This window comes from Pararge aegeria, chromosome 7, assembly GCF_905163445.1.
Source record: "Pararge aegeria chromosome 7, ilParAegt1.1, whole genome shotgun sequence".
NCBI lineage: Eukaryota > Metazoa > Arthropoda > Insecta > Lepidoptera > Nymphalidae > Pararge > Pararge aegeria.
This window is the reverse complement of record NC_053186.1, coordinates 4496997-4517778: the sequence shown is the minus strand read 5'-3', so window position 1 is coordinate 4517778 and position 20782 is coordinate 4496997. Positions and strand designations below refer to the sequence as shown.

At 38.9% G+C, this 20782-nt stretch overlaps 8 protein-coding genes across 8 annotated transcripts; 4 read left to right on the top strand and 4 right to left on the bottom strand.

Annotated features, from left to right (window-relative positions):
• Positions 1–3431: 3431 nt before the first annotated feature.
• On the bottom strand, positions 3432–4234 carry LOC120625372 (chorion class B protein M3A5-like). The gene is made up of 2 exons (XM_039892413.1): positions 4083–4234; positions 3432–3964 (listed from the first exon to the last, which is right to left on the bottom strand). Exons 1-2 carry the CDS (start codon positions 4131–4133, stop codon positions 3491–3493), a joined length of 525 nt encoding a protein of 174 aa, XP_039748347.1. The 5' UTR covers positions 4134–4234; the 3' UTR covers positions 3432–3490.
• Positions 4235–4454: 220 nt separating this feature from the next.
• Positions 4455–5854, top strand: LOC120625371 (chorion class A protein Ld2/Ld41-like). The gene is made up of 2 exons (XM_039892412.1): positions 4455–4586; positions 5474–5854. The coding sequence occupies exons 1-2, from the start codon at positions 4536–4538 to the stop codon at positions 5807–5809; spliced, it is 387 nt and encodes a 128-aa protein (XP_039748346.1). The 5' UTR covers positions 4455–4535; the 3' UTR covers positions 5810–5854.
• Positions 5855–8481: 2627 nt separating this feature from the next.
• LOC120625370 (chorion class B protein PC10-like) lies at positions 8482–9343 on the bottom strand. The gene is made up of 2 exons (XM_039892410.1): positions 9200–9343; positions 8482–9001 (listed from the first exon to the last, which is right to left on the bottom strand). Exons 1-2 carry the CDS (start codon positions 9248–9250, stop codon positions 8528–8530), a joined length of 525 nt encoding a protein of 174 aa, XP_039748344.1. The 5' UTR covers positions 9251–9343; the 3' UTR covers positions 8482–8527.
• A 195-nt stretch (positions 9344–9538) lies between these two features.
• Positions 9539–10131, top strand: LOC120625369 (chorion class A protein Ld2/Ld41-like). Its single transcript, XM_039892409.1, has 2 exons — positions 9539–9628; positions 9749–10131. Exons 1-2 carry the CDS (start codon positions 9578–9580, stop codon positions 10082–10084), a joined length of 387 nt encoding a protein of 128 aa, XP_039748343.1. The 5' UTR covers positions 9539–9577; the 3' UTR covers positions 10085–10131.
• A 2320-nt stretch (positions 10132–12451) lies between these two features.
• On the bottom strand, positions 12452–13263 carry LOC120625368 (chorion class B protein PC10-like). The gene is made up of 2 exons (XM_039892408.1): positions 13180–13263; positions 12452–12982 (listed from the first exon to the last, which is right to left on the bottom strand). Exons 1-2 carry the CDS (start codon positions 13228–13230, stop codon positions 12509–12511), a joined length of 525 nt encoding a protein of 174 aa, XP_039748342.1. The 5' UTR covers positions 13231–13263; the 3' UTR covers positions 12452–12508.
• A 238-nt stretch (positions 13264–13501) lies between these two features.
• LOC120625367 (chorion class A protein Ld2/Ld41-like) lies at positions 13502–14116 on the top strand. The gene is made up of 2 exons (XM_039892407.1): positions 13502–13613; positions 13734–14116. Exons 1-2 carry the CDS (start codon positions 13563–13565, stop codon positions 14067–14069), a joined length of 387 nt encoding a protein of 128 aa, XP_039748341.1. The 5' UTR covers positions 13502–13562; the 3' UTR covers positions 14070–14116.
• Positions 14117–17317: 3201 nt separating this feature from the next.
• LOC120625365 (chorion class B protein PC10-like) lies at positions 17318–18179 on the bottom strand. Its single transcript, XM_039892405.1, has 2 exons — positions 18045–18179; positions 17318–17846 (listed from the first exon to the last, which is right to left on the bottom strand). The coding sequence occupies exons 1-2, from the start codon at positions 18093–18095 to the stop codon at positions 17373–17375; spliced, it is 525 nt and encodes a 174-aa protein (XP_039748339.1). The 5' UTR covers positions 18096–18179; the 3' UTR covers positions 17318–17372.
• Positions 18180–18343: 164 nt separating this feature from the next.
• Positions 18344–18983, top strand: LOC120625366 (chorion class A protein Ld2/Ld41-like). The gene is made up of 2 exons (XM_039892406.1): positions 18344–18475; positions 18596–18983. The coding sequence occupies exons 1-2, from the start codon at positions 18425–18427 to the stop codon at positions 18929–18931; spliced, it is 387 nt and encodes a 128-aa protein (XP_039748340.1). The 5' UTR covers positions 18344–18424; the 3' UTR covers positions 18932–18983.
• Positions 18984–20782: the final 1799 nt, after the last annotated feature.

The following is a 20782-nucleotide window of genomic DNA, read 5'->3' as shown; positions in this document are numbered from 1 at the left end:
CACCATACATTATCAACTAAAAAAACAGTCCAGTAATCTAAAATTCTATGATAATATGTCTAGTTGTTGCCCGCGAATAAGTCCTTGTTTGTTAAGGGTTTAAAATAATCCCATAGAAGGGGAACAGTGTTTTGCCCGTGATTAAAATTATGCAATTTATATCTCCAAGCTACGTAAAAGTTTCTCACGATTTGTGTTGTGAAGTCGTTCAAACGATACTCCCTTGCGTTTCCTGGATACCCAGTTTCAATGCCTGTCTCTAGAATGTTAGCTACGAGTATCTTTGTGCCAGTTTTCATCCGTTTCACCTTACCGATTTTATTTTTCATTTTCTATAATAAATCAGTTCTTATAATAATCGAGAGATTTGTTGCCTAGTATCAGCACCAATAATAGTCGTAAGTAAAGTTGCCTGTGACCAGTAAATGGGTGGTTGACCAAAATTAAATAATAATAATAAATAATAAAAATCCTTTATTGCCATACACTATTGCTAATACAAGATTAATAACTAAAAGAATCATCCATTAATATTAACAATATGGCAAATGGCCGCAAACTCAGGCTTATGCTGTGCATTAGCAACAATGCTCAGCGCTGATTTTCAGTCTGCACCAGTATCCGACTGAGCAAACAACCGCGACGCCCGAGTAAATTTAAGAAAGAAATTTAAATAAAAGAAAAAATAAAAATCCAAATAAACTGTAAAAGAGAGCCAATAAAACTAAAACTAACGCAAACTTAAATTAAACAAGTAGGTAAATAAAAGTAATTAAAAAATAAAAAAATAAAATGAAAATAAAATGAAATGAAATTGTAGAAAAAACAAAAAAATAAATACATAACATATACATAATTCCAAACAGTACTCATTTTGCATAGACAAATCTCGCTGCTTCAATTTGTAAGTTAAGGTATAAATTTTTTAGCTTGTGTTTAAATACTATTTCGCCGAGAATATTATCACATGTACGGAACGGAGGAGGAAGATTATTCCAGATCTTGGCCGCAGCGAATCGAAAGCAGCCCCTGAACCCTGCCTTTTTGTGTTTAAATTTTAAATTGGAGGGTTGAACGAGAATTTGGCCTAGGTCGGGTCAGCATTCGAAGAGTCAACATCGCACTCTTAATGATCTCGTATGCAGGTTAATCAATAAAATATCTACCATTTTGCCTTGAAGTGTCATTATAATAAAATATAGAGACCTCGTTGGCCTATTTGTTATGCTGCAGATCAAGAGGTCCTGGGTTTGATCCACGGGTCGGACTACAAAATTTAGGGTTTTTCTATCAAGAATTCTTAGTAGAGTTTGGAAAATGGCGGTGATTCACTCCCGTGCCTCGGAGGCTGTCGGTCCTGCGCCTGATCTCTTACCGGTCTTGTCGGATCTACTGATCTCTCTCGATCGACACTCTCATCTGTCTATGTGAGTGAGAGAATAGAGAGTGCTTTTTAACCATGTTTAAAACCACTATTGTATCTCAGTAGTTTGAACATCCCACTGGAGATTGATAACAGTGGTCGAAATCGGTCAGGGAAACTGTTATTTTGAGATATGTTTATGTATTAAGTAACATTAAGTCTTAAACCATTGGGTTGCTGCCCTCTCCTGAACAGTTTGGTATTTCCAATGATGTTTTACAAATCTTAGTAAAATTTAGGCAAAGCTTAACTGATGTCTCTTTGTTTCCAATATAAATAATTAATTAAGATCGTTTAGATGTTACAGAGTTATGATGTAAAATCGACAATTTTTCATCTCCTATCCCGAAGGGAACCTATTGTTTGGGATGAAAAAATTAGATGAATATCATTTAAGTGGAAAATTCCACTTAAATCCGTTCAGAAGCCTTACAGGCAGCCACAAATTAAACAAGATTGTTTTGGGGATCGATATTTAAACATCCCCTCATAAAAAAATGTACGCCTGTGCATTTTCGGGATACAAAGTGCCCTATGTCCTTATCCTCGGCGATATCGAAGAAGGTTGAACCAAACGGATAATAAAAAAACGGAAGGATTCTTCCGTTTTCAAATCATTTTATTCAGTGAATTTCATTACAGTTGAAAGCCAGGTCAAAGTATTAAATAGATAAGATATAATTTTAATTTAGATTAAACTAAAGAAAATATGCGCCTTATGAATTATTCAAAAACCCTCTATTTCGCAGAATTTCCCAAAAATTTTTTTGGTAATATTTACCATAATAACTTTAAACGCAAACTTTGTTGACGTTGGAGAAAATACCAATAAAATGTTTTGCGCTTTGAATATATTTTGTGTTTTTTTATATGCGGGCACTAAATTGTAACGAGAAAATATTTACCAATTAAATATGGCGTGAAAATGACCGAAGGTTGGTATCAAATAAAAGATAAATAAATATACTACGACAATACACACATCGCCATCTAGCCCCAAAGGAAGCGTAGCTTGTGTGTGTACTAAGATAGCGGATGAATATTTTTATGAATATAATACACATAAATACTTATAATATACAGATAAACATGCAGACGCTGAAAAACATTTATGTTCATCACACATCAACATGTAGATTCTTAAACTACAAAACAAATAGATATAAAATGAGTCCATTCGTCTGTGGTGAACTCTAAAGTGCAGGTTTTTGTAAGTTCTGATGTTGCTCTGTATTGTCGCTCCTATCGTACCGATTTTATCTTCGGAGTGTTTGTTGTTGGCTCAGTGCCCCGAGTATTATATAGACCATAATGTGTCATGATAAATCAATTATGGAGAATTTGACAAATGAAATTACAATCAAAATAAATATTAGAATCATATCGATATCTCGGGTTTTAAATCCACTATAAATATATATATTGCTTATATCTCATAGAGCGAACTACATTGTTAAGCTTTCATCCCGAAATAGTAACCGGGAACCGTTTCCACGGAATTAAAAACTATAACCTTCGTTATTTATGGACGGCTTTTCAGCTTAACTAATATTGATGAACTTCGCATTGTCTATTATTTGTAGCCTGGGAATAGAAAAACCTCCAGAACGCAAAGAAAAAGGGCAACAGCTAATTATAGTAAGTTGATTTAGTAGCCTATAATATCGATATTATCCTGATATGTCCAACTGGCCTCTATAAAATCCGAGTTGGTGGAGGAGCTGGTTTCTATCAAAAGTTAAAAGAGAAGGTAGGATTTTTTGTCTTTGGCTGGTGCATCCACATTACGGCGTAATTCAACGATAAGCTACTCTACTAATTTGGTACTTACTATATAAGTGAGTTTTACCTATTACCTATTAAAACATAAATTTTCAATAAAAAATTGAATGCGTAAAATAATACGAATAACACTATTGCATTCTGTTCCGTAAAACTTTAGGTATGTTTTATACCAAAATGGCAACGTCTTGTGAATTAAGTTTGAGACATAAAAGGAAAAAAAATATTCAAATGATAATACACAATTTATTATCCAGTTTTTTACGAACATCATCTTCGCCCTTCTTAGTAGAAGCCGGCACGTCCGCACCCGCATCCCACGCGGTCGATGGTGGTTCCGGCCAGACCATTGTAGCCGTATCCGTAGCCGTTACCGTAACCGAAGGGGCCGATACCGGCACCGGCGAAACCAGCAGCACCAATGTCTTCGCTCAACATAGCGACTTCTCCGTTGCCGCAACCATACGCGACCGCACCAGCACCAGCAGTTGGCAGGGCGCCCTCTAGGCCCACAGTTCCCAAGAAAGGCAGAGCGCCGCGGACGGCGAGCTCTCCGCAATAAGCATTCTCTGACAGCACGGAAACTCCGTTCGGTGGGATAGCGGAGGCGCTGGCGACTGGGAGAGCGCCGCCGGAGAAAGCGGGAGTGGCGATCAGCTCAGCGCCGCAGAAACCGGCAGAACCGAAGGGAGCGCCTGCCCAAGTGCCGGCGTAAGGCGCAGCTCCCCAGCCGGCGCCGATGCACTGTCCGGAGATGGACTGCAAACAATAACAACTCTTTAATTTTTTTTTTTACAGTGATGTACAGTCGAAAATAATCGTAGAACCAAAAACGATTTAACTGATTGAGGAAAGAACAAAAATGGTTGTAACTTACCTGCAGCATAAGCGCCTGAGCGCAGACGAAAAGTACTGCTTTGAATACCATTTTGGATTGTTTATTCTTCAGGTTGAACTTGAGAATGGTTAAGAGTTTAAAAAACTAGGCTTTTATACAATAGGAATTAAACTTATCAAGTGTTAGAAATTGTTATGTAAAATAAAACCTTTAGTAGGACGTGACCTATACGAGTTTACATTTTTACGACGGAGATACGACACATGTATTTCCATAGACTTGCACGAAAAATCTTAGAAAAAAATCGCAACCCTTTTAAACCATTATAAAAAGTTATATTCTACAATGCTCTGATAAGCACGTTTGGAACCTTTTCGAAATACAAAATTCCACATATAGCAGTACGAAATACGATTATTATAGGTATAAAAGCACAGACGAGTTCAGCAACATCATTGTATCCTCGTCTCTGTACAGTACACAAAATACAACATGAACTCCTTCGCTGTTCTCCTGCTCTGCGTCCAGGCTTGCCTGGTGCAGGTAAGACATGAAACTCTTGTTAGGAACGTTAAAATTCTTCTTGAACATTTCCTTCAGACACCAAAACAAATTTTTATTATAACTTATGCCGTGTGGTGACGGCAGATCAGAATACGGTTGTCACTATGCCACCTCTTCCCGCGGGTGTCGTACGAGGCGACTAAGGGCATATTTTGGAGAGGGAGCAGCCACGTCCTCTGTACTGTTACTACTGCCATCTACTGCGATGCGACAAAACCTCCCGTTGGGAGAGGTCTTTAGTCCAGCAGTGGACTGGTGTATATTAATGAAAACCTTTTTCATCAGAAAGCAACATTCAGTCAAGTTAACCTAATGATGAAGTCATCCGGGACCTCATCATCAATTTGATCACCCGAAGAACACAATGCTACATATTTTGATACGGCCGATTAGCGCAGTGGGCAGCGACCCTGCTTTCCGAGTCCAAGGCCGTGGGTTCGATTCCCCCAACTAGAAAATGGTTGTGTGATGAACATGAATGTTTTTCGGTGTCTGGGTGTTTATATGTATATTTTAAGTATTTATGTATATTATTCATAAAAATATTCATCAGTTATCTCAGTACCCATAACACAAGCTACGCTTACTTTGGGACTAGATGGCGGTGTGTATATTGTCGTAGTATAGTATATTTGATTTTTTTAGTATTGTTGATAAGCAATTTATGCTGGCTACAATAAAGGACCGTAGTTAAATACTTCTTTTCTACAAAATGTTTATGCTTGTGCCAAGTAACCCATAACGATAACTTTGTATACCGAACTAAAAACTTTATATACCGTTCACTATTATAGTATATAATTCTATAAATTATACTAGGGACTGAATCAGATAAAGATCAAATAAGTAAATTTTCAATTTTTCAGAATGTGCTCAGCCAGTGCTGCGGTGGAGCGTACGGCCCCGGTATGGCCGGTGCTTACGGCGGCTACGGCGCGTACGGCGCTTACGGCGCTAACGGTGCTTACGGTCTCGCTGGGCCCGCTCTTGCGGCGCCGCTGACTTACGGCGCAGCCTACGGCGGTGAAGGTGTCGGCGACGTAGCGGTTGCTGGTCAGCTGCCGGTTGCTGGTACCACCCTGGTCGCCGGTCAGGTGCCGATCCTGGGTGCCGTGGAGTTCGGAGGCATTGTGCCGGCTGGTGGCGAGGTTTCCATCGCCGGCAGCTGCGGCTGCGGGTGCAGAGGGTCCTACCTGTACTGAGAACCTTATGTCCTAATGGATAGCTAAATAAATGATTTGCAACTATTTTTTATTTAATTTGATATTTACCCTTTTAATTTATTACTTTAAGAACTTGGTTTACTATTATCGTAATTGATTCGATTGCTACTTCTGATATCTTGATTTTAAAATAGAGTTACTAGTGGCATAATTTGAAATCATCAAGGCTTTAATGATCAAAAAGTATTCAAGATACAAACATATATAAACCTATGAACTTAATATTTCTACTATTAATACCTAAATACCTACTATATACTGGATAAGGGAATTGTATGAAAGTCTTTTGTGTTTCAATGTTACAAATAGATGGTTATTTTCTAAATAGCTGCTCTTAAAGGTTTTTACTATAGTTCAATCCTAAAAGGAAGAAATAAGGAAGATAGTGTAAGATTTTTTGTTTTTATTTACATTACATAAACGGGTAATGTCATAAACTGCTAATGTTTCATTGATTGAGCAGTGAATTTTGTGATCAGCGATGTGTCAAAAAAGGTTAACATAGAAACTTGAGAAACATTTTTACAAATTGCCCGTTTGACCATTTATCTATTCATGTAAATTTTCTGAATTATATTGTCAGACAGGAATAAGTTCTTATAGAGCTCCGAATACCTGAATTCCATAGATGTAAAAAGTTTTCTGACCAACGCGTCGGCAACGTTTTACTTTTAACAAGATTGACCAATCACAGTTAATCAGAGTTAAATCACAGTTAGTCACTTTAATAACGTTAAAAATATTACTGAACGATGATATGTAATTACAATCTGTTTTCTAAAGACATGATCATAAGAGATAAAAATTTATAATCAAAACTTTACAATATTCAACTTCTGCAATTCAACCACAGTAAATTGCCCGTAGCTGCCTCCTAACTCCGCATTGTAAAATCAAGAAATATCTTTAACATTGTAGCCACTTTAAGCTTAGCGCTATCTATCGATCCATGTATTTGTGGCACTATTTCACTTTCACAGTTTTATGTTCTTATAATTCTTCTTCTTGATCTCTTTACTTCATCTCGAGGTTACCATTTGATAACAGAGCCAAGAGGTTAAATAAAATTGTATCAATCAAATCATCTCCTTTATCATCATCATATCAACCCATTACCGGCCCACTACAAGGCACGGATTTCCTTCCACGATGAGAATGGGTTAAAGCAGTAGTCAACCCAGCATGGTGGAGATTGGTTGACTCCACACACCTGCGAGAACATTATGAAGAATTCTCAGGCATACCGGTTTCCTCACGATGTTTTCTTTCAACGTTAAAGCAAGTGATATTTTAATTGCTTAAAACGCACGTAATTTAGAAAAGTTAAACGTGTGTGCTGGGATTCGAACTCGGCCTCCCGAAAGTGAAGTCGAAGTCCTACCCACCTCTATCACCGCTTGAATTATCTTGATGAGCTCAAAATAATTTGATTGTTACGATTAATTTAGACGTATTTTCAATTTTGTAAATTCTCTAAAAGGTTTCTCTAACATTCTGAGCAATCCATTGGTCCCAGTCTCACATAAAGGCATTTGCATCAATTTGCAGATAACCACAACAAGTTTTCTAGGTTTATTAATACAAAAATGTATATACTTTCTAGTTGTATACAATATACAATATACATTAATCTTAGAAGTCAGTAAAAAAAACCTATTTTGTTAGTGATCAAATCTACCTTTAACCACAGGGTTATAAAAAAACTTTTTGACAAAAAAGAACCGACATTGCCATGCAACTAAAAAGCAAGAAAAAAAAGTTTCTACAACATAGAACGTTACGATCTACCATCATCTTCTACTTCGTATTAATTTTTATATAGTAGCAAGGTACCAGTAATTTTCTACATTTTACTTGGCAACGACTTCAATATGTTGTAGAAAATATTTATTTCTTGCTTTTTAGTTGTATAAGAATGTCGGTTCTGTTTTCTGAAAAAAAAAATTTCATCCCTTTTAGTGGGTAGGTTTGCAATCATATCTAACTTATAATAGCCGAATGTCTAAACCAAACACTGCTTTTCTCGAAGCCGCGCCTGGGCTTTAATGGTTGAGGAGTTTTCTCGGCATTTAAACATCAGCACTTTTATTTTGACGAGCATAAATTGCTTACCTATTATATAATACTCGAAACACAGCCAGTGTAATTCCAGAATACTTACTGTTGTACTTATTATTGTGTAGTTCCAGAGGCTATTCCTGGTCTTCACCATCAGTTTCACTGGATGATTTTCGATAGCAAATGCTCAATTTGTAGAGTTCCTATAAGTTCTCATGGATCCCTTCAATAGATCTTGACCTGATGAAAATGGGACCACATGGGAAGTATACCGTCTCAAACAAATATTTTTTTCAAATCAGTGTATAAATGACAGAGTAATGTGCTCACAAAGATAAAAAAATACAACCAAATTGAATACCTCTTTTTTATAAGTCGGTTAATTAACAACAATTCTAGTTCATACTTTTACTGTAATTTTTAAGAAGAAATATATTCTGTAGGCATTTTCAATAACAATGCCACAGAGCATCAGGGCCCAGCATCACAAGAACGTCGTAAAATTTTGAGGCAGAGGAATTTTTGATAAGGTGTGATCATATAAATCTAAGTGTGACGATTTCTATGGATTTGACAAAGAAAACAACAAAATATACAATTGTTTCAAGCAGTTTATGAAATCATTATCATTCCAGCTTCTCAGTAGATGCCGGCACGTCCGCACCCGCAGCCCCCGCGACCAATGGCGGATCCGGCAAGACCATTGTAGCCGTAGCCGTAGGCGTTACCGTAACCCAAGGGGCCGATAGCGGCACCGGTGATACCAGCAGCACCAATGTCCTCACTCAGCATAGCGACCTCTCCGTTGCCGCAACCGTACGCAACCGCACCGGCACCAGCAGTGGGCAGGGCGCCCTCCAGACCCACAGTTCCCAAGAACGGCAGAGCACCGCGGACGGCGAGCTCTCCGCAATAAGCGTTCTCAGACAGCACGGAAACTCCGTTGGGTGGGATAGCGGAGGCGCTGGCGACTGGGAGAGCGCCGCCGGAGAAAGCGGGAGTAGCGACCATTTCAGCGCCGCAGAGACCGGCAGTGCCGAAGGGAGCGCCTGCCCAATTGCCAGCGTAAGGTGCTGCGCCCCAGCCTGCGCCGATGCACTGTCCGGCGATGGACTGTAGGGAATAATATAATATTAAAATCAATTTTTCATCATCATCATCATCATATCCACCCATTACTGGCCAACTACAGGATCTCCCACAATTAATTAATTTTTATTTAATAGAAATTAATAAAAGGTTGGTGCAATTTTAACGTATATAAGTTTTGAACCAAAGGCAATAACGAGAATGGTTTATAGTTTAATTTACCTGCAGCATAAGCGCCTGAGCGCAGACGAAAAGCACGGCTTTGAATACCATTTTGGATTGTTTATTCTTTAGGTTAAACCTGAGAATGATTTAAAAATATGAAAAACAAGGTTTTTATACAAAAGGAATAAAACTTATCAGTTGATAGCAATTCTTATGTAATTAAATATACCCTAGGTACCATATTATTTGGACGTGACTTTTAGAAGATTGCCTTTGTATGTCAGAAGTAAAACATACAGCATTATATATTTCCTTACACTAGATTACTAGAGTTTCGAAATACTCAATTCGGCATAAAACACTATGGTATAAAAGCATCAACCAGTCCAGCACCATCATTGTATTCTCGCCTCTGTACAATACATACACTACAACATGAACTCCTTCGCTGTTCTGCTGCTCTGCGTCCAGGCTTGCTTGGTGCAGGTAGGTTCCATCTTTATTGTATTTCGTTTGTTGTATTTTCTCATATTATTTATTGTTTTTGTTATAACTACATATAGTGTCTGGAATAATAATAATTTATATTTTAATTCTGTATTTCAGAATGTGTTCAGCCAGTGTTGCGGCGGAGCGTACGGACCCGGTATGGCCGGTGCTTACGGCGGCTACGGCGCGTACGGCGCATACGGCGCTAATGGTGCTTACGGCCTTGCCGGGCCCGGACTCGCAGCGCCGTTTGCTTACGGCGCAGCTTACGGCGGCGAAGGTGTCGGTGACGTAGCGGTGGCCGGTCAGCTCCCGGTCGCTGGTACTACCCTAGTTGCCGGACAGGTGCCAATCCTGGGCGCTGTGGAGTTCGGAGGCATCGTGCCAGCCGGCGGAGAGGTGTCCATCGCCGGCAGCTGCGGCTGCGGCTGCAGAGGATCCTACCTCTACTGAGAACCTAATGCCAAATGGATTGCCAAATAAATGCATTATATAACAAATTTTCTTTTTTATTACAATCGCTTTTCAGTCATAAGATTTAAATTTTTGCAATAATTATGTGAGTGTCTCATTGCTAAGATTTATTGGCCTTAGCCGTAACGGCCTCGTTAAAATAGTGTTTAGCATGTTCGACCGCGGATTACGTGGTCCTAGATTCCTATTCCTTTGTTGGGGTTGAAAATTGTTAGGTATTGGGGTCCTCTTCAAAAAGATTCTCAGGGGTCCTGAAATTCACAAGCCTAGCAGTTTCTATATTATTTCCACCAGCGCCCCAATGGTCGGAGGGTTGATAAAACTATGGTGGAAGATACAATTTTATCGTTTCCCTGGGGAGTAAAATGTTAGCCATGCTGAAATGAGACCCGTGCCCTGTAGTGCGTAATGGGTGTATGATGCTCAAGTAAGGAAGTAAAAATCGCGGAAATAATATTGGACACTGAATGACACTGACTCGTTTATTTGTAAGCAATAAAAACAAAAGGTCTGATAAACTAATCGGCGCACTATTTAAACCAGTTTTTTTTAATCTGATACTAATTAGCCCTTTTCTGTGTATCTCACCTGGCGGTATTAAAATTAAAATTCTGTTTTGGACTCAGTATTGATTATAAAGCATCCAACTGTCAATTTTTTTTAAATATGTTAAATGTACAGAAATCTTTCAGTTACAGTTTTATTATAAGTATAGATGATTTCTTTACTCCAGTAAAGAAATCATCTAATTAGCCCTTTTCTGTGTATCTCACCTGGCGGTAAGTGATAATTCAGTCTAAGGTTGTAGCGGGCCCAACTGTTTGGGGATAAAGCAGTAATGATAAACCAAATGTTACCCGCGGCTTCGCTCGTGTGTTTTTTTGGTTTTTCATGAATCCTACAAGAACCGTTTATTTCACCGGGATAAAAAGCAGCCTATGTGTTAATCCAGGGTATAATCTATCTCCATTCCAAAATTCAGTAAAATTGGTTCAGTTAGTTTTTGCGTGAAAAAGAAACAAACATCCATCCATCTATCCATTCAAATTTTCGCATTTATAATATTAGTAGGACTATTACCCCTAATCGGTGTCTAACTACATTAGTAGAGTCAAAGATTATTATGGCAATATTAAACTAGACGCATATATGCGATTTTAATATATTCTACATAGTTTTTTTTGTTCCTATATTTCAACTTAATATAAATTAAGTTGAAATATAGTTTATTTAAAATTATGATCATTTGTCTTCAAAAAGTATTGGTTATACTTTCTAGGAGCCCCGTTATCACTAGCCTTTTATAGAATATATTTAAGACTAGCTGACTAGCAACTTCGTCTGCATAAAATCGGTTATTATCGGTTTTAATATCTTAAAAACCAAGAACCTAATTGCGTTGCAATGCACCTACCGGGTCTAGTTTTATTTCCAAACCATATAATACGCGGCCGGCCATCCCTCTGTATTTTTCATGCTTTCAGCATTTCTATACCCGTCGTAACTTCTAAACGATAGGTCCAATTTGAATAATTTAAAGAAGATTTAGCCAAATCGGTTCAATCGTTTTGGCACAAACATCCATACATCCATTCTCAAAAACATTTCGCATTTATAATATTCCCATACCCATATATCGTAATCCCATATGCCTTGCGACTTGCTGTTATCTGTGAAGAGTTGCCCTAATATTTATCAGATCTCAATTAAAATTAGGCAATACATGCTTTATAGTAAGCACTTTCAAATAAAATAAAACAAAATAATTTATGTTTAAATTTAACGGATCTATGAAGTAAAGTTAATAAAAAATTACTTCCTTATTTATTATATGTGGACCCGCTACCACTATACCAAATTTTATTTAAATCCGTTCAATAGTTTTATATCCGTATATATATCCCTTTATAGCCCGGACAGACAGACAGACAGACAGACAGACAGACAGACAGACAGACAGACAGACAGACAGACAGATAGACAAAAAAAAAAAAAAATCTGTTTTGGACTCAGTATTGATTATAAAGCATCCAACTGTCAAATTTTTTTAAATATGTTAAATGTACAGAAATCTTTCAGTTACAGTTCTATTATAGGTATAGATGATTTCTTTACTCCAGTAAAGAAATCATCTATACTTATAATAAAACTTAAGGTTGTATTGTAGGCACATACATTGAAATCAGTTATCAACACTGATCAAATATATGTAAAGGTAGCTTTTTGGAAAACGATTTTCTTACTTATCATATTCGTTATAACTTATCATATTCGTAAATACCAAATACCTATACCTACTGGTATAACAACAGGTCGACAATGTGGAGTTTAAAAAAGAATAAAATATACAATTGCTTCAAGCAGTTTATTGTTCAGTTCATGAAATCATTTCATCGCGGCTTCTCAGTAGATGCCGGCACGTCCGCACCCGCAGCCCCCGCGGCCAATGGCGGATCCGGCCAGACCATTATAGCCGTAGCCGTAGGCGTTACCGTAACCGAAGGGGCCGATAGCGGCACCGGCGATACCAGCAGCACCAATGTCCTCGCTCAACATAGCGACCTCTCCGTTGCCGCAACCGTACGCGACCGCACCAGCACCAGCAGTGGGCAGGGCGCCCTCCAGACCCACAGTTCCCAAGAACGGCAGAGCGCCGCGGACGGCGAGCTCTCCGCAATAAGCGTTTTCAGACAGCACGGAAACTCCGTTGGGTGGGATGGCGGAGGCGCTGGCGACTGGGAGAGCACCACCGGAGAAAGCGGGAGTGGCGACCATTTCAGCGCCGCAGAGACCGGCAGCGCCGAAGGTAGCGCCTGCCCAATTGCCAGCGTAAGGTGCGGCGCCCCAGCCTGCGCCGATGCACTGTCCGGCGATGGACTGTAGGGAATAATATAATATTAAAATCAATTTTTCATCATCATCATCAACATATAAACCCATTATTGGCCAACTACAGGGTCTCCCACAATGAATAATTTTTATTTAATAGAAATTAAGAAAAGGTTGGTGCAATTTTAACGTATATGAGTGTTGAACCAAAGGCAATAACGAAAATGGTTTAGAGTTCAATTTACCTGCAGCATAAGCGCCTGAGCGCAGACGAAAAGCACGGCTTTGAATACCATTTTGGATTGTTTATTCTTTAGGTTAAACTTAAGAATGATTTAAAAATATGAAAAACAAGGCTTTTATACAAAAGGAAATTTAAAACTAATCAGTTGATAGCAATTCTTATGTAATTAAATATACCCTAGTTACCATATTATTGGAACGTGACTTTTAGAAGATTGCCTTTGTATGTCAGAAGTAAAACATACAGCATTATATGTTTCCTTACACTAGATTACTGAAGACTTTCGAAATACTCAATTCGGCATAAAGCACTATGGTATAAAGGCATCAACCAGTCTAGCACCATCATTGTATTCTCGCCTCTGTACAATACACACATTACAACATGAACTCCTTCGCTGTTCTGCTGCTCTGCGTCCAGGCTTGCTTGGTGCAGGTAGGTTCCTTCTTTATTGTATTTTGTTTGTTGTATTTTCTCATATTATTTATTGTTTTTGTTATAACTACATATAGTGTCTGGAATAATAATAATTTATATTTTAATTCTGTATTTCAGAATGTGTTCAGCCAGTGTTGCGGCGGAGCGTACGGACCCGGTATGGCCGGTGCTTACGGCGGCTACGGCGCGTACGGCGCATACGGCGCTAATGGTGCTTACGGCCTTGCCGGGCCCGGACTCGCAGCGCCGTTTGCTTACGGCGCAGCTTACGGCGGCGAAGGTGTCGGTGACGTAGCGGTGGCCGGTCAGCTCCCGGTCGCTGGTACTACCCTAGTTGCCGGACAGGTGCCAATCCTGGGCGCTGTGGAGTTCGGAGGCATCGTGCCAGCCGGCGGAGAGGTGTCCATCGCCGGCAGCTGCGGCTGCGGCTGCAGAGGATCCTACCTCTACTGAGAACCTAATGCCAAATGGATTGCCAAATAAATGCATTATATAACAAATTTTCTTTTTACTACAATCGCTTTTCATTCATAAGATTTAAATTTTTGCAAAAATTATGTGAGTGTCTCATTGCTGTTAAAATAGTGTTTAGAATGTTCGACCGCGGATTACGTGGTCCTAGATTCCTATTCCCTTGTTGGGGTTGAAAATTGTTAGGTATTGGGGTCCTGAGAATCTTTTTGCAGAGGACCCGGAGTTTAAAAGTGTTTTGGATGTCGCCGATCCCGGTCATTATATCTAATAACATTCAATCCCCGGCATGAAACTACAACTTCTTGGAGTTAGGTGCGTATTAAATTTAAAGAAATTAAAACACGACATACTTTAATGGCGAAGGAAAACATCGCGAGGAAATCTGCATACCTGAGAGTTCTCAATAGCACTGGGCCAGCGTGGTGGACAAACTCCTGACAGTGAATATTCACTGACAAGGGATATAATGAACGCATCCAGCTGCCTAAGTACGGCAACCGAGAATAGGAGAAGGATGGTGACTGAGAGTTCTTCTTCATAGCGTTCTCACGCACTTGGCCATCATGTTTAATTACGGCCAATGACCAAAATTATATCCCCCGATTATATCCCCTGACAAGGGATAAAATTAACGTGTCCATAAGCTAAAGCACGGCACAGGGATAGGAGAAGTTGATTAGTTATTACACGCATGTTAAGTACAAAATTCAAATTCAAATTTAAGATTTCTTTATTATTCATGTAGGCCTATCACAGGCACGGAAGCGTTCATACATAAATGTTAACATAATTGTAAGTGGATGGTGATAACTTCGTTCGCCAACTTAAACCTAAAGCTACGAGGGTTCCAAACGCGCCCCGGTCTAAGAAGAGCCCACAACAAACTTAGCAGGGTAATTTTTTTTTGTTATCACCATCTCACAGTAGATTAATATTAAGCTATGAAGTGAAGTTAGAGCAATTCACACCCAAGGTTTTTTATCGTTTAAGTAACTCTTAACATTGTAATAGGATTTTTCTGTAAGCTTACGTTTTATATAAACTTTGAAGACATTATTGAGAGAAATCTCAAATATTTCATTCAATAATTTGTTATAAAATAATATACAATTGCCCTTGAATGAATTAGCAATTTTATGTAGCCTAGTAAACTTCAATACGCGTTTATTTTTGTTTCTAATATTTATATCGTTACAGTCCATTTCCTTTCAAATTTTGTTATATTTTTATAGACATACATTACGTTTTCAAATATGTACTGAGTATGCACAGTCATAATCTTAACTTCTCTAAATTTATCCCTTCATGACTGTCTTGGGTCCATTTTATATATTGCACAAACAGCCCTATTCTGCAGGACGAATAGAAACTATATCAGCATTACCCCATAATAAAATGCCGTAGGACAGAGTGCTGTGAAAATAACTGAAATACACAAGCCCAGCAGTTTCTATATTATTTCCACCAGCGCCCCAATGGTCGGAGGGTTGATAAAACTATAGTGGAAGATTTTATCGTTTCCCTGGGGAGTAAAATGTTAGGCCATGCTGAAATGAGACCATTGCCCTGCAGTGTGTAATGGGTTTATGATGCTCAAGTAAGGAAGTAAAAATCGCGGAAATAATATTGGACACTGAATGACACTGACTCGTTTATTTGTAAGCAATAAAAACAAAAGGTCTGATAAACTAATCGGCGCACTATTTAAACCGGTTTTTTTTTAAAATCTGATACTAACTAGCCCTTTTCTGTATATCTCACCTGGCGGTAAGTGATAATTCAGTCTTAGGTTGTAGCGGGCTCAACTGTTTGGGGATAATGTTAAACCAGATGTTACCCGCGGCTTCGTACGTGGTTTTTTGATTTTTCATGAAACCTATGGGAACATAATATTTCACCGGGATAAAAAGCAGCCTATGTATCCAGGGTATAATCTTTCTCCATTCCAAAATTCAGTAAAATTGGTTCAGTAGTTTTTGCGTGAAAAAGGAACAAACATCCATCCATCTATCCATTCAAATTTTCGAATTTATAATATTAGTAGGATTAATACCCCTAATCGGTGTCTACGTGATATATGCATCGTGCCGGAACGCTGAATTGCTAGGCGGTACGTTTTTGTGGGCCGGGTTGTAACTACATTAATAGGGTCAAAGATTACTATGGCAATATTAAACGAGACGCGTATATGCGATTTTAATATATACTGCATAGTTTTTTTTTGTTAATTTTATATCAAGCTGAAATTATGATCATTTGTCTTCGAAAAGTATTGGTTATTGTCATTTGTCATCGAAAAGTATTCTAGGAGCCCTGTTTTCACTAGGCTTTTATAGAATACTAGCGTACCCAGCCCGCTTCGCCGGGCTAGATTTTGCCCGCGATTAGACCCGCGCAACTTCGTCTGCATCAAATCGGTTATTATCAGTTTTAATATCTTAAAAAACCGAGAACCTAATTGCTACTCCACCTACCGGGTCCACTTTTATTTCCAAACTATATAATACGCGGCTGGGCGGCCCTCTGTATTTTTCATGCTTTTAGCATTTCTATACCCGGCGTAACTTCTAAACGATAGGTCAATCGTTTCGGCGTTAAAGCGTTACAAAAATCCATCCAACCATACATCCATTCTCACAAACTTTCGCATTTATAATATTCCCATATCGTTGTCCCATATGCCTTGCGACTTGCTGTTATCTGTGAAAAGTTATGTCCTTTCAGTAGTTTTCATGTGATGTCCAGACAGACATACAGATAGACAGACAAAAAATAAATAAAAATCTGTTTTGGACTCAGTATTAATTATAAAGCATCCCCCTGTAATTTTTTTTTAAATATATTAAATGTACAGTAATCTTTCAGTTACAGTTTTATTATAAGTATAGATGATTTCTTTACTGGAAGTTTGTATTTTATGAACTGATTTCAATGTATATCACATTGAAATCAGTTCCGTTAAAAGTTTATAAACTGATCAAATATATGTATGTACCTTTTTTGAAAACAAACTTGTATAGTAAAAGTAATGATAATAGGAATTATAACAATTATTTATCTATTTGACGATGATTAAATATTGTTAGAAAAAGAAATGAACAATGATAGACGTAAATAAATATCGCACTAAACAAGATTTTCTTACTTATCATAAAACGTATCGTAAATACCTATAATGGTATAACAACAGGTCGATAAAGTGGAGTTTAAAAAAGAATAAAATATATAATTGCTTCAAGCAGTTTATTGTTCAGTTTATGAAATCATTATCATCACGGCTTCTCAGTAGATGCCGGCACGTCCGCACCCGCAGCCCCCGCGGCCAATGGCGGATCCGGCCAGACCATTGTAGCCGTACCCGTAGGCGTTACCGTAACCGAAGGGGCCGATTGCGGCACCGGCGATACCAGCAGCACCAATGTCCTCGCTCAACATAGCGACCTCTCCGTTGCCGCAACCATACGCGACCGCACCGGCACCAGCAGTGGGCAGGGCGCCCTCCAGACCCACAGTTCCCAAGAACGGCAGAGCGCCGCGGACGGCGAGCTCTCCGCAATAAGCATTCTCAGACAGCACGGACACTCCGTTGGGTGGGATAGCGGAGGCGCTGGCAACTGGGAGAGCACCGCCAGAGAAAGCGGGAGTGGCGACCATTTCAGCGCCGCAGAGACCGGCAGCGCCGAAGGGAGCGTCTGCCCAATTGCCAGCGTAAGGTGCGGCGCCCCAGCCTGCGCCGATGCACTGTCCGGCGATGGACTGTAGGGAATAATATAATATTAAAATCAATTTTTCATCATCAACATCAACATATCAACCCATTACTGGCCAACTACAGGATCTCCCACAATTAATTAATTTTTATTTAATAGAAATTAAGAAAAGGTTGGTGCAATTTTAACGTATATAAGTTTTGAACCAAAGGCAATAACGAAAATGGTTTATAGTTTAATTTACCTGCAGCATAAGCGCCTGAGCGCAGACGAAAAGCACGGCTTTGAATACCATTTTGGATTGTTTATTCTTTAGGTTAAACTTGAGAATGATTTAAAAATATGAAAAACAAGGCTTTTATACAAAAGGAATAAAAATTATCAGTTGATAGCAATTCTTATGTAATTAAATATACCCTAGTTACCATATTATTGGGACGTGACTTTTAGAACATTGCCTTTGTATGTCAGAAGTAAAACATACAGCATTATATATTTCCTTACACTAGATTACTGAAGACTTTCGAAATACTCAATTCGGCATAAAGCACTATGGTATAAAGGCATCAACCAGTCCAGCACCATCATTGTATTCTCGCCTCTGTACAATACACACACTACAACATGAACTCCTTCGCTGTTCTGCTGCTCTGCGTCCAGGCTTGCTTGGTGCAGGTAGGTTCCATCTTTATTGTATTTCGTTTGTTGTATTTTCTCATATTATTTATTGTTTTTGTTATAACTACATATAGTGTCTGGAATAATAATAATTTATATTTTAATTCTGTATTTCAGAATGTGTTCAGCCAGTGTTGCGGCGGAGCGTACGGACCCGGTATGGCCGGTGCTTACGGCGGCTACGGCGCGTACGGCGCATACGGCGCTAATGGTGCTTACGGCCTTGCCGGGCCCGGACTCGCAGCGCCGTTTGCTTACGGCGCAGCTTACGGCGGCGAAGGTGTCGGTGACGTAGCGGTGGCCGGTCAGCTCCCGGTCGCTGGTACTACCCTAGTTGCCGGACAGGTGCCAATCCTGGGCGCTGTGGAGTTCGGAGGCATCGTGCCAGCCGGCGGAGAGGTGTCCATCGCCGGCAGCTGCGGCTGCGGCTGCAGAGGATCCTACCTCTACTGAGAAGCTTTTGCAAAATATATGCATAATTGAAACTAAATGCATTTTATCACCATTTTCTTCTTTTTTTCAATGACTTAATGTGTCAGTTATAATAAAACAATATCTTAAGTAGGCCTAGTTTATGAGCACTTTTGAAACGTCAAGTCAATCTGTTCTTAGTGACTCTACCGCAGGTTCGGAAGTTAGATTCTACTGAGCGGAGCCAGCAAAAAACTCAGCAGAATGCTCTTTTTCAACATAATCATGCAGTTTAACGATCTTGAGAATTTTTCTATCTTATCTTGATGAGCAGTCTTTTCCTTACGAAATTCATCAATCACGTAGTAACCAAGATTGATGAATTTCTTAACGACAAGGCAAATCTAATATTACCTTCGGTATCATGTTATAAAAGCATATGTGAGAATATATTTTACAAAGTATTTCTGTACTTTTCTCAGACGATATTCAGATATATCTAATATTATATGTCCGTTTCTAGATAGTCAATTATTTATATCGACTTTTTTAATTGCTTTAACTGGTTGGTGTAGTGGCTGATCTAATTGACATGGTTGACTACGGATCCTGAGATGTGCGATTCTATTCCCGAGAGCAACGTGGATAGTCTAAGCTCTATTCCTCCCTGGGCAGAGATAGCCTGTGCTCAGTAGGGGGAAATCAATTTACCTATACTGAGACTTTTTTTATTAACGATACGCCAGCGCTTCACGACAATCATGCCTGTTAGAAAGCAATGATGAGGTCTAGGTTGGAGCACGCTTTCCTAGAAAAAGCCTATTCAGTACTGTACCTTGCAACGGGGCAAGGTGCAGTACGAAACACACTATTAAAATTATTGAGACCGTGGAAACGATTAAAATTTTCGAAATATTTCAGGAGCCGACCGTTTTATTATACGAGTAGGTATCCAATTTCAATCTCTAAGAGGTGGCATTTCAAAATATCCTTTCTTTGTGGATCTATGTAAAACGCTCTAATGAAACGCTCCAAATTTCATGTCTCTAGGACAAGCGGTTTAGGCTGTGCGTTTATTTTTTCATCGCATTTCATTCCCTATTTAATCTGTGCACTAGCCGAGCAGCGCGATCGAGCAACAAGAAGTATAATATCTTATCTCCACTCGCAGACAACGACTGGTAAATCCAGAATGTATTCCACTCGAAGGAATTCTACCATGACCGCCATGATGCTCGGCTATGGCTCGTTTTTTTTATATAGTAATAATTGATAAATACTTACCATACTAACTAATTGATAAATACCAATACCAGTTGTGGGAATCAAAACCACAGCATTGGACTCTGAAAGCGTAGTATATTTACTTATTTATTTATTTACTATTAGCTGTTGCCCGCGACTTCGTCTGCGTTTGTTTTTGTTTTTTGAGACACATGGACATTAAATTTAGGAGTATCTAGTAATTTAGGAGTAGGTATATTTATTTTATTAGTTGTACTGAAATTTTTAAGTTGTGTATTCTTATAAAAAAAATCTATTCGCATAAACAATATCTGAAAAGAACTGTCTGACCTCCTCCTATCACTTACAAAAAATAGTAATCGCTATAGGACGAATCGAAATCGCATTGTTAGTTGATTTATATGCTAATATTAACGAAGAACATTTCTATCATTTTTCATATAGTCCTTGTGTAAAATCGTCAAACTTTTTCATCACCTCTCCCAAAGGAACTGAGCTTAATTTCGGGATAGAAAGTATTTTACTTCTATTACCTCCAAGAATATGTTTCCAAAGTTTCATGATGATCGGTTCAGTAGTTTTTGCGTGAAAGCGTAACAAACAAACTTACATTCACATTTATAATATTAGTAGGGATAGGGATATGTA

What these genes read in the sequence shown, in the direction of transcription:
- LOC120625368 (XM_039892408.1), bottom strand. Translation starts at nt 13,230, where the DNA reads ATGGTATTCAAAGCCGTGCTTTTCGTCTGCGCTCAGGCGCTTATGCTG. An exon ending in CTCAGGCGCTTATGCTGCAG is followed by an intron (nt 12,983 to 13,179) that starts GTAAATTGAACT and finishes TATTCCCTACAG; the next exon opens with TCCATCGCCGGACAGTGCAT.
- LOC120625366 (XM_039892406.1), top strand. Translation starts at nt 18,425, where the DNA reads ATGAACTCCTTCGCTGTTCTGCTGCTCTGCGTCCAGGCTTGCTTGGTG. An exon ending in TCCAGGCTTGCTTGGTGCAG is followed by an intron (nt 18,476 to 18,595) that starts GTAGGTTCCATC and finishes TCTGTATTTCAG; the next exon opens with AATGTGTTCAGCCAGTGTTG.
- LOC120625367 (XM_039892407.1), top strand. Translation starts at nt 13,563, where the DNA reads ATGAACTCCTTCGCTGTTCTGCTGCTCTGCGTCCAGGCTTGCTTGGTG. An exon ending in TCCAGGCTTGCTTGGTGCAG is followed by an intron (nt 13,614 to 13,733) that starts GTAGGTTCCTTC and finishes TCTGTATTTCAG; the next exon opens with AATGTGTTCAGCCAGTGTTG.
- LOC120625371 (XM_039892412.1), top strand. Translation starts at nt 4,536, where the DNA reads ATGAACTCCTTCGCTGTTCTCCTGCTCTGCGTCCAGGCTTGCCTGGTG. An exon ending in TCCAGGCTTGCCTGGTGCAG is followed by an intron (nt 4,587 to 5,473) that starts GTAAGACATGAA and finishes TCAATTTTTCAG; the next exon opens with AATGTGCTCAGCCAGTGCTG.
- LOC120625372 (XM_039892413.1), bottom strand. Translation starts at nt 4,133, where the DNA reads ATGGTATTCAAAGCAGTACTTTTCGTCTGCGCTCAGGCGCTTATGCTG. An exon ending in CTCAGGCGCTTATGCTGCAG is followed by an intron (nt 3,965 to 4,082) that starts GTAAGTTACAAC and finishes TATTGTTTGCAG; the next exon opens with TCCATCTCCGGACAGTGCAT.
- LOC120625365 (XM_039892405.1), bottom strand. Translation starts at nt 18,095, where the DNA reads ATGGTATTCAAAGCCGTGCTTTTCGTCTGCGCTCAGGCGCTTATGCTG. An exon ending in CTCAGGCGCTTATGCTGCAG is followed by an intron (nt 17,847 to 18,044) that starts GTAAATTAAACT and finishes TATTCCCTACAG; the next exon opens with TCCATCGCCGGACAGTGCAT.
- LOC120625369 (XM_039892409.1), top strand. Translation starts at nt 9,578, where the DNA reads ATGAACTCCTTCGCTGTTCTGCTGCTCTGCGTCCAGGCTTGCTTGGTG. An exon ending in TCCAGGCTTGCTTGGTGCAG is followed by an intron (nt 9,629 to 9,748) that starts GTAGGTTCCATC and finishes TCTGTATTTCAG; the next exon opens with AATGTGTTCAGCCAGTGTTG.
- LOC120625370 (XM_039892410.1), bottom strand. Translation starts at nt 9,250, where the DNA reads ATGGTATTCAAAGCCGTGCTTTTCGTCTGCGCTCAGGCGCTTATGCTG. An exon ending in CTCAGGCGCTTATGCTGCAG is followed by an intron (nt 9,002 to 9,199) that starts GTAAATTAAACT and finishes TATTCCCTACAG; the next exon opens with TCCATCGCCGGACAGTGCAT.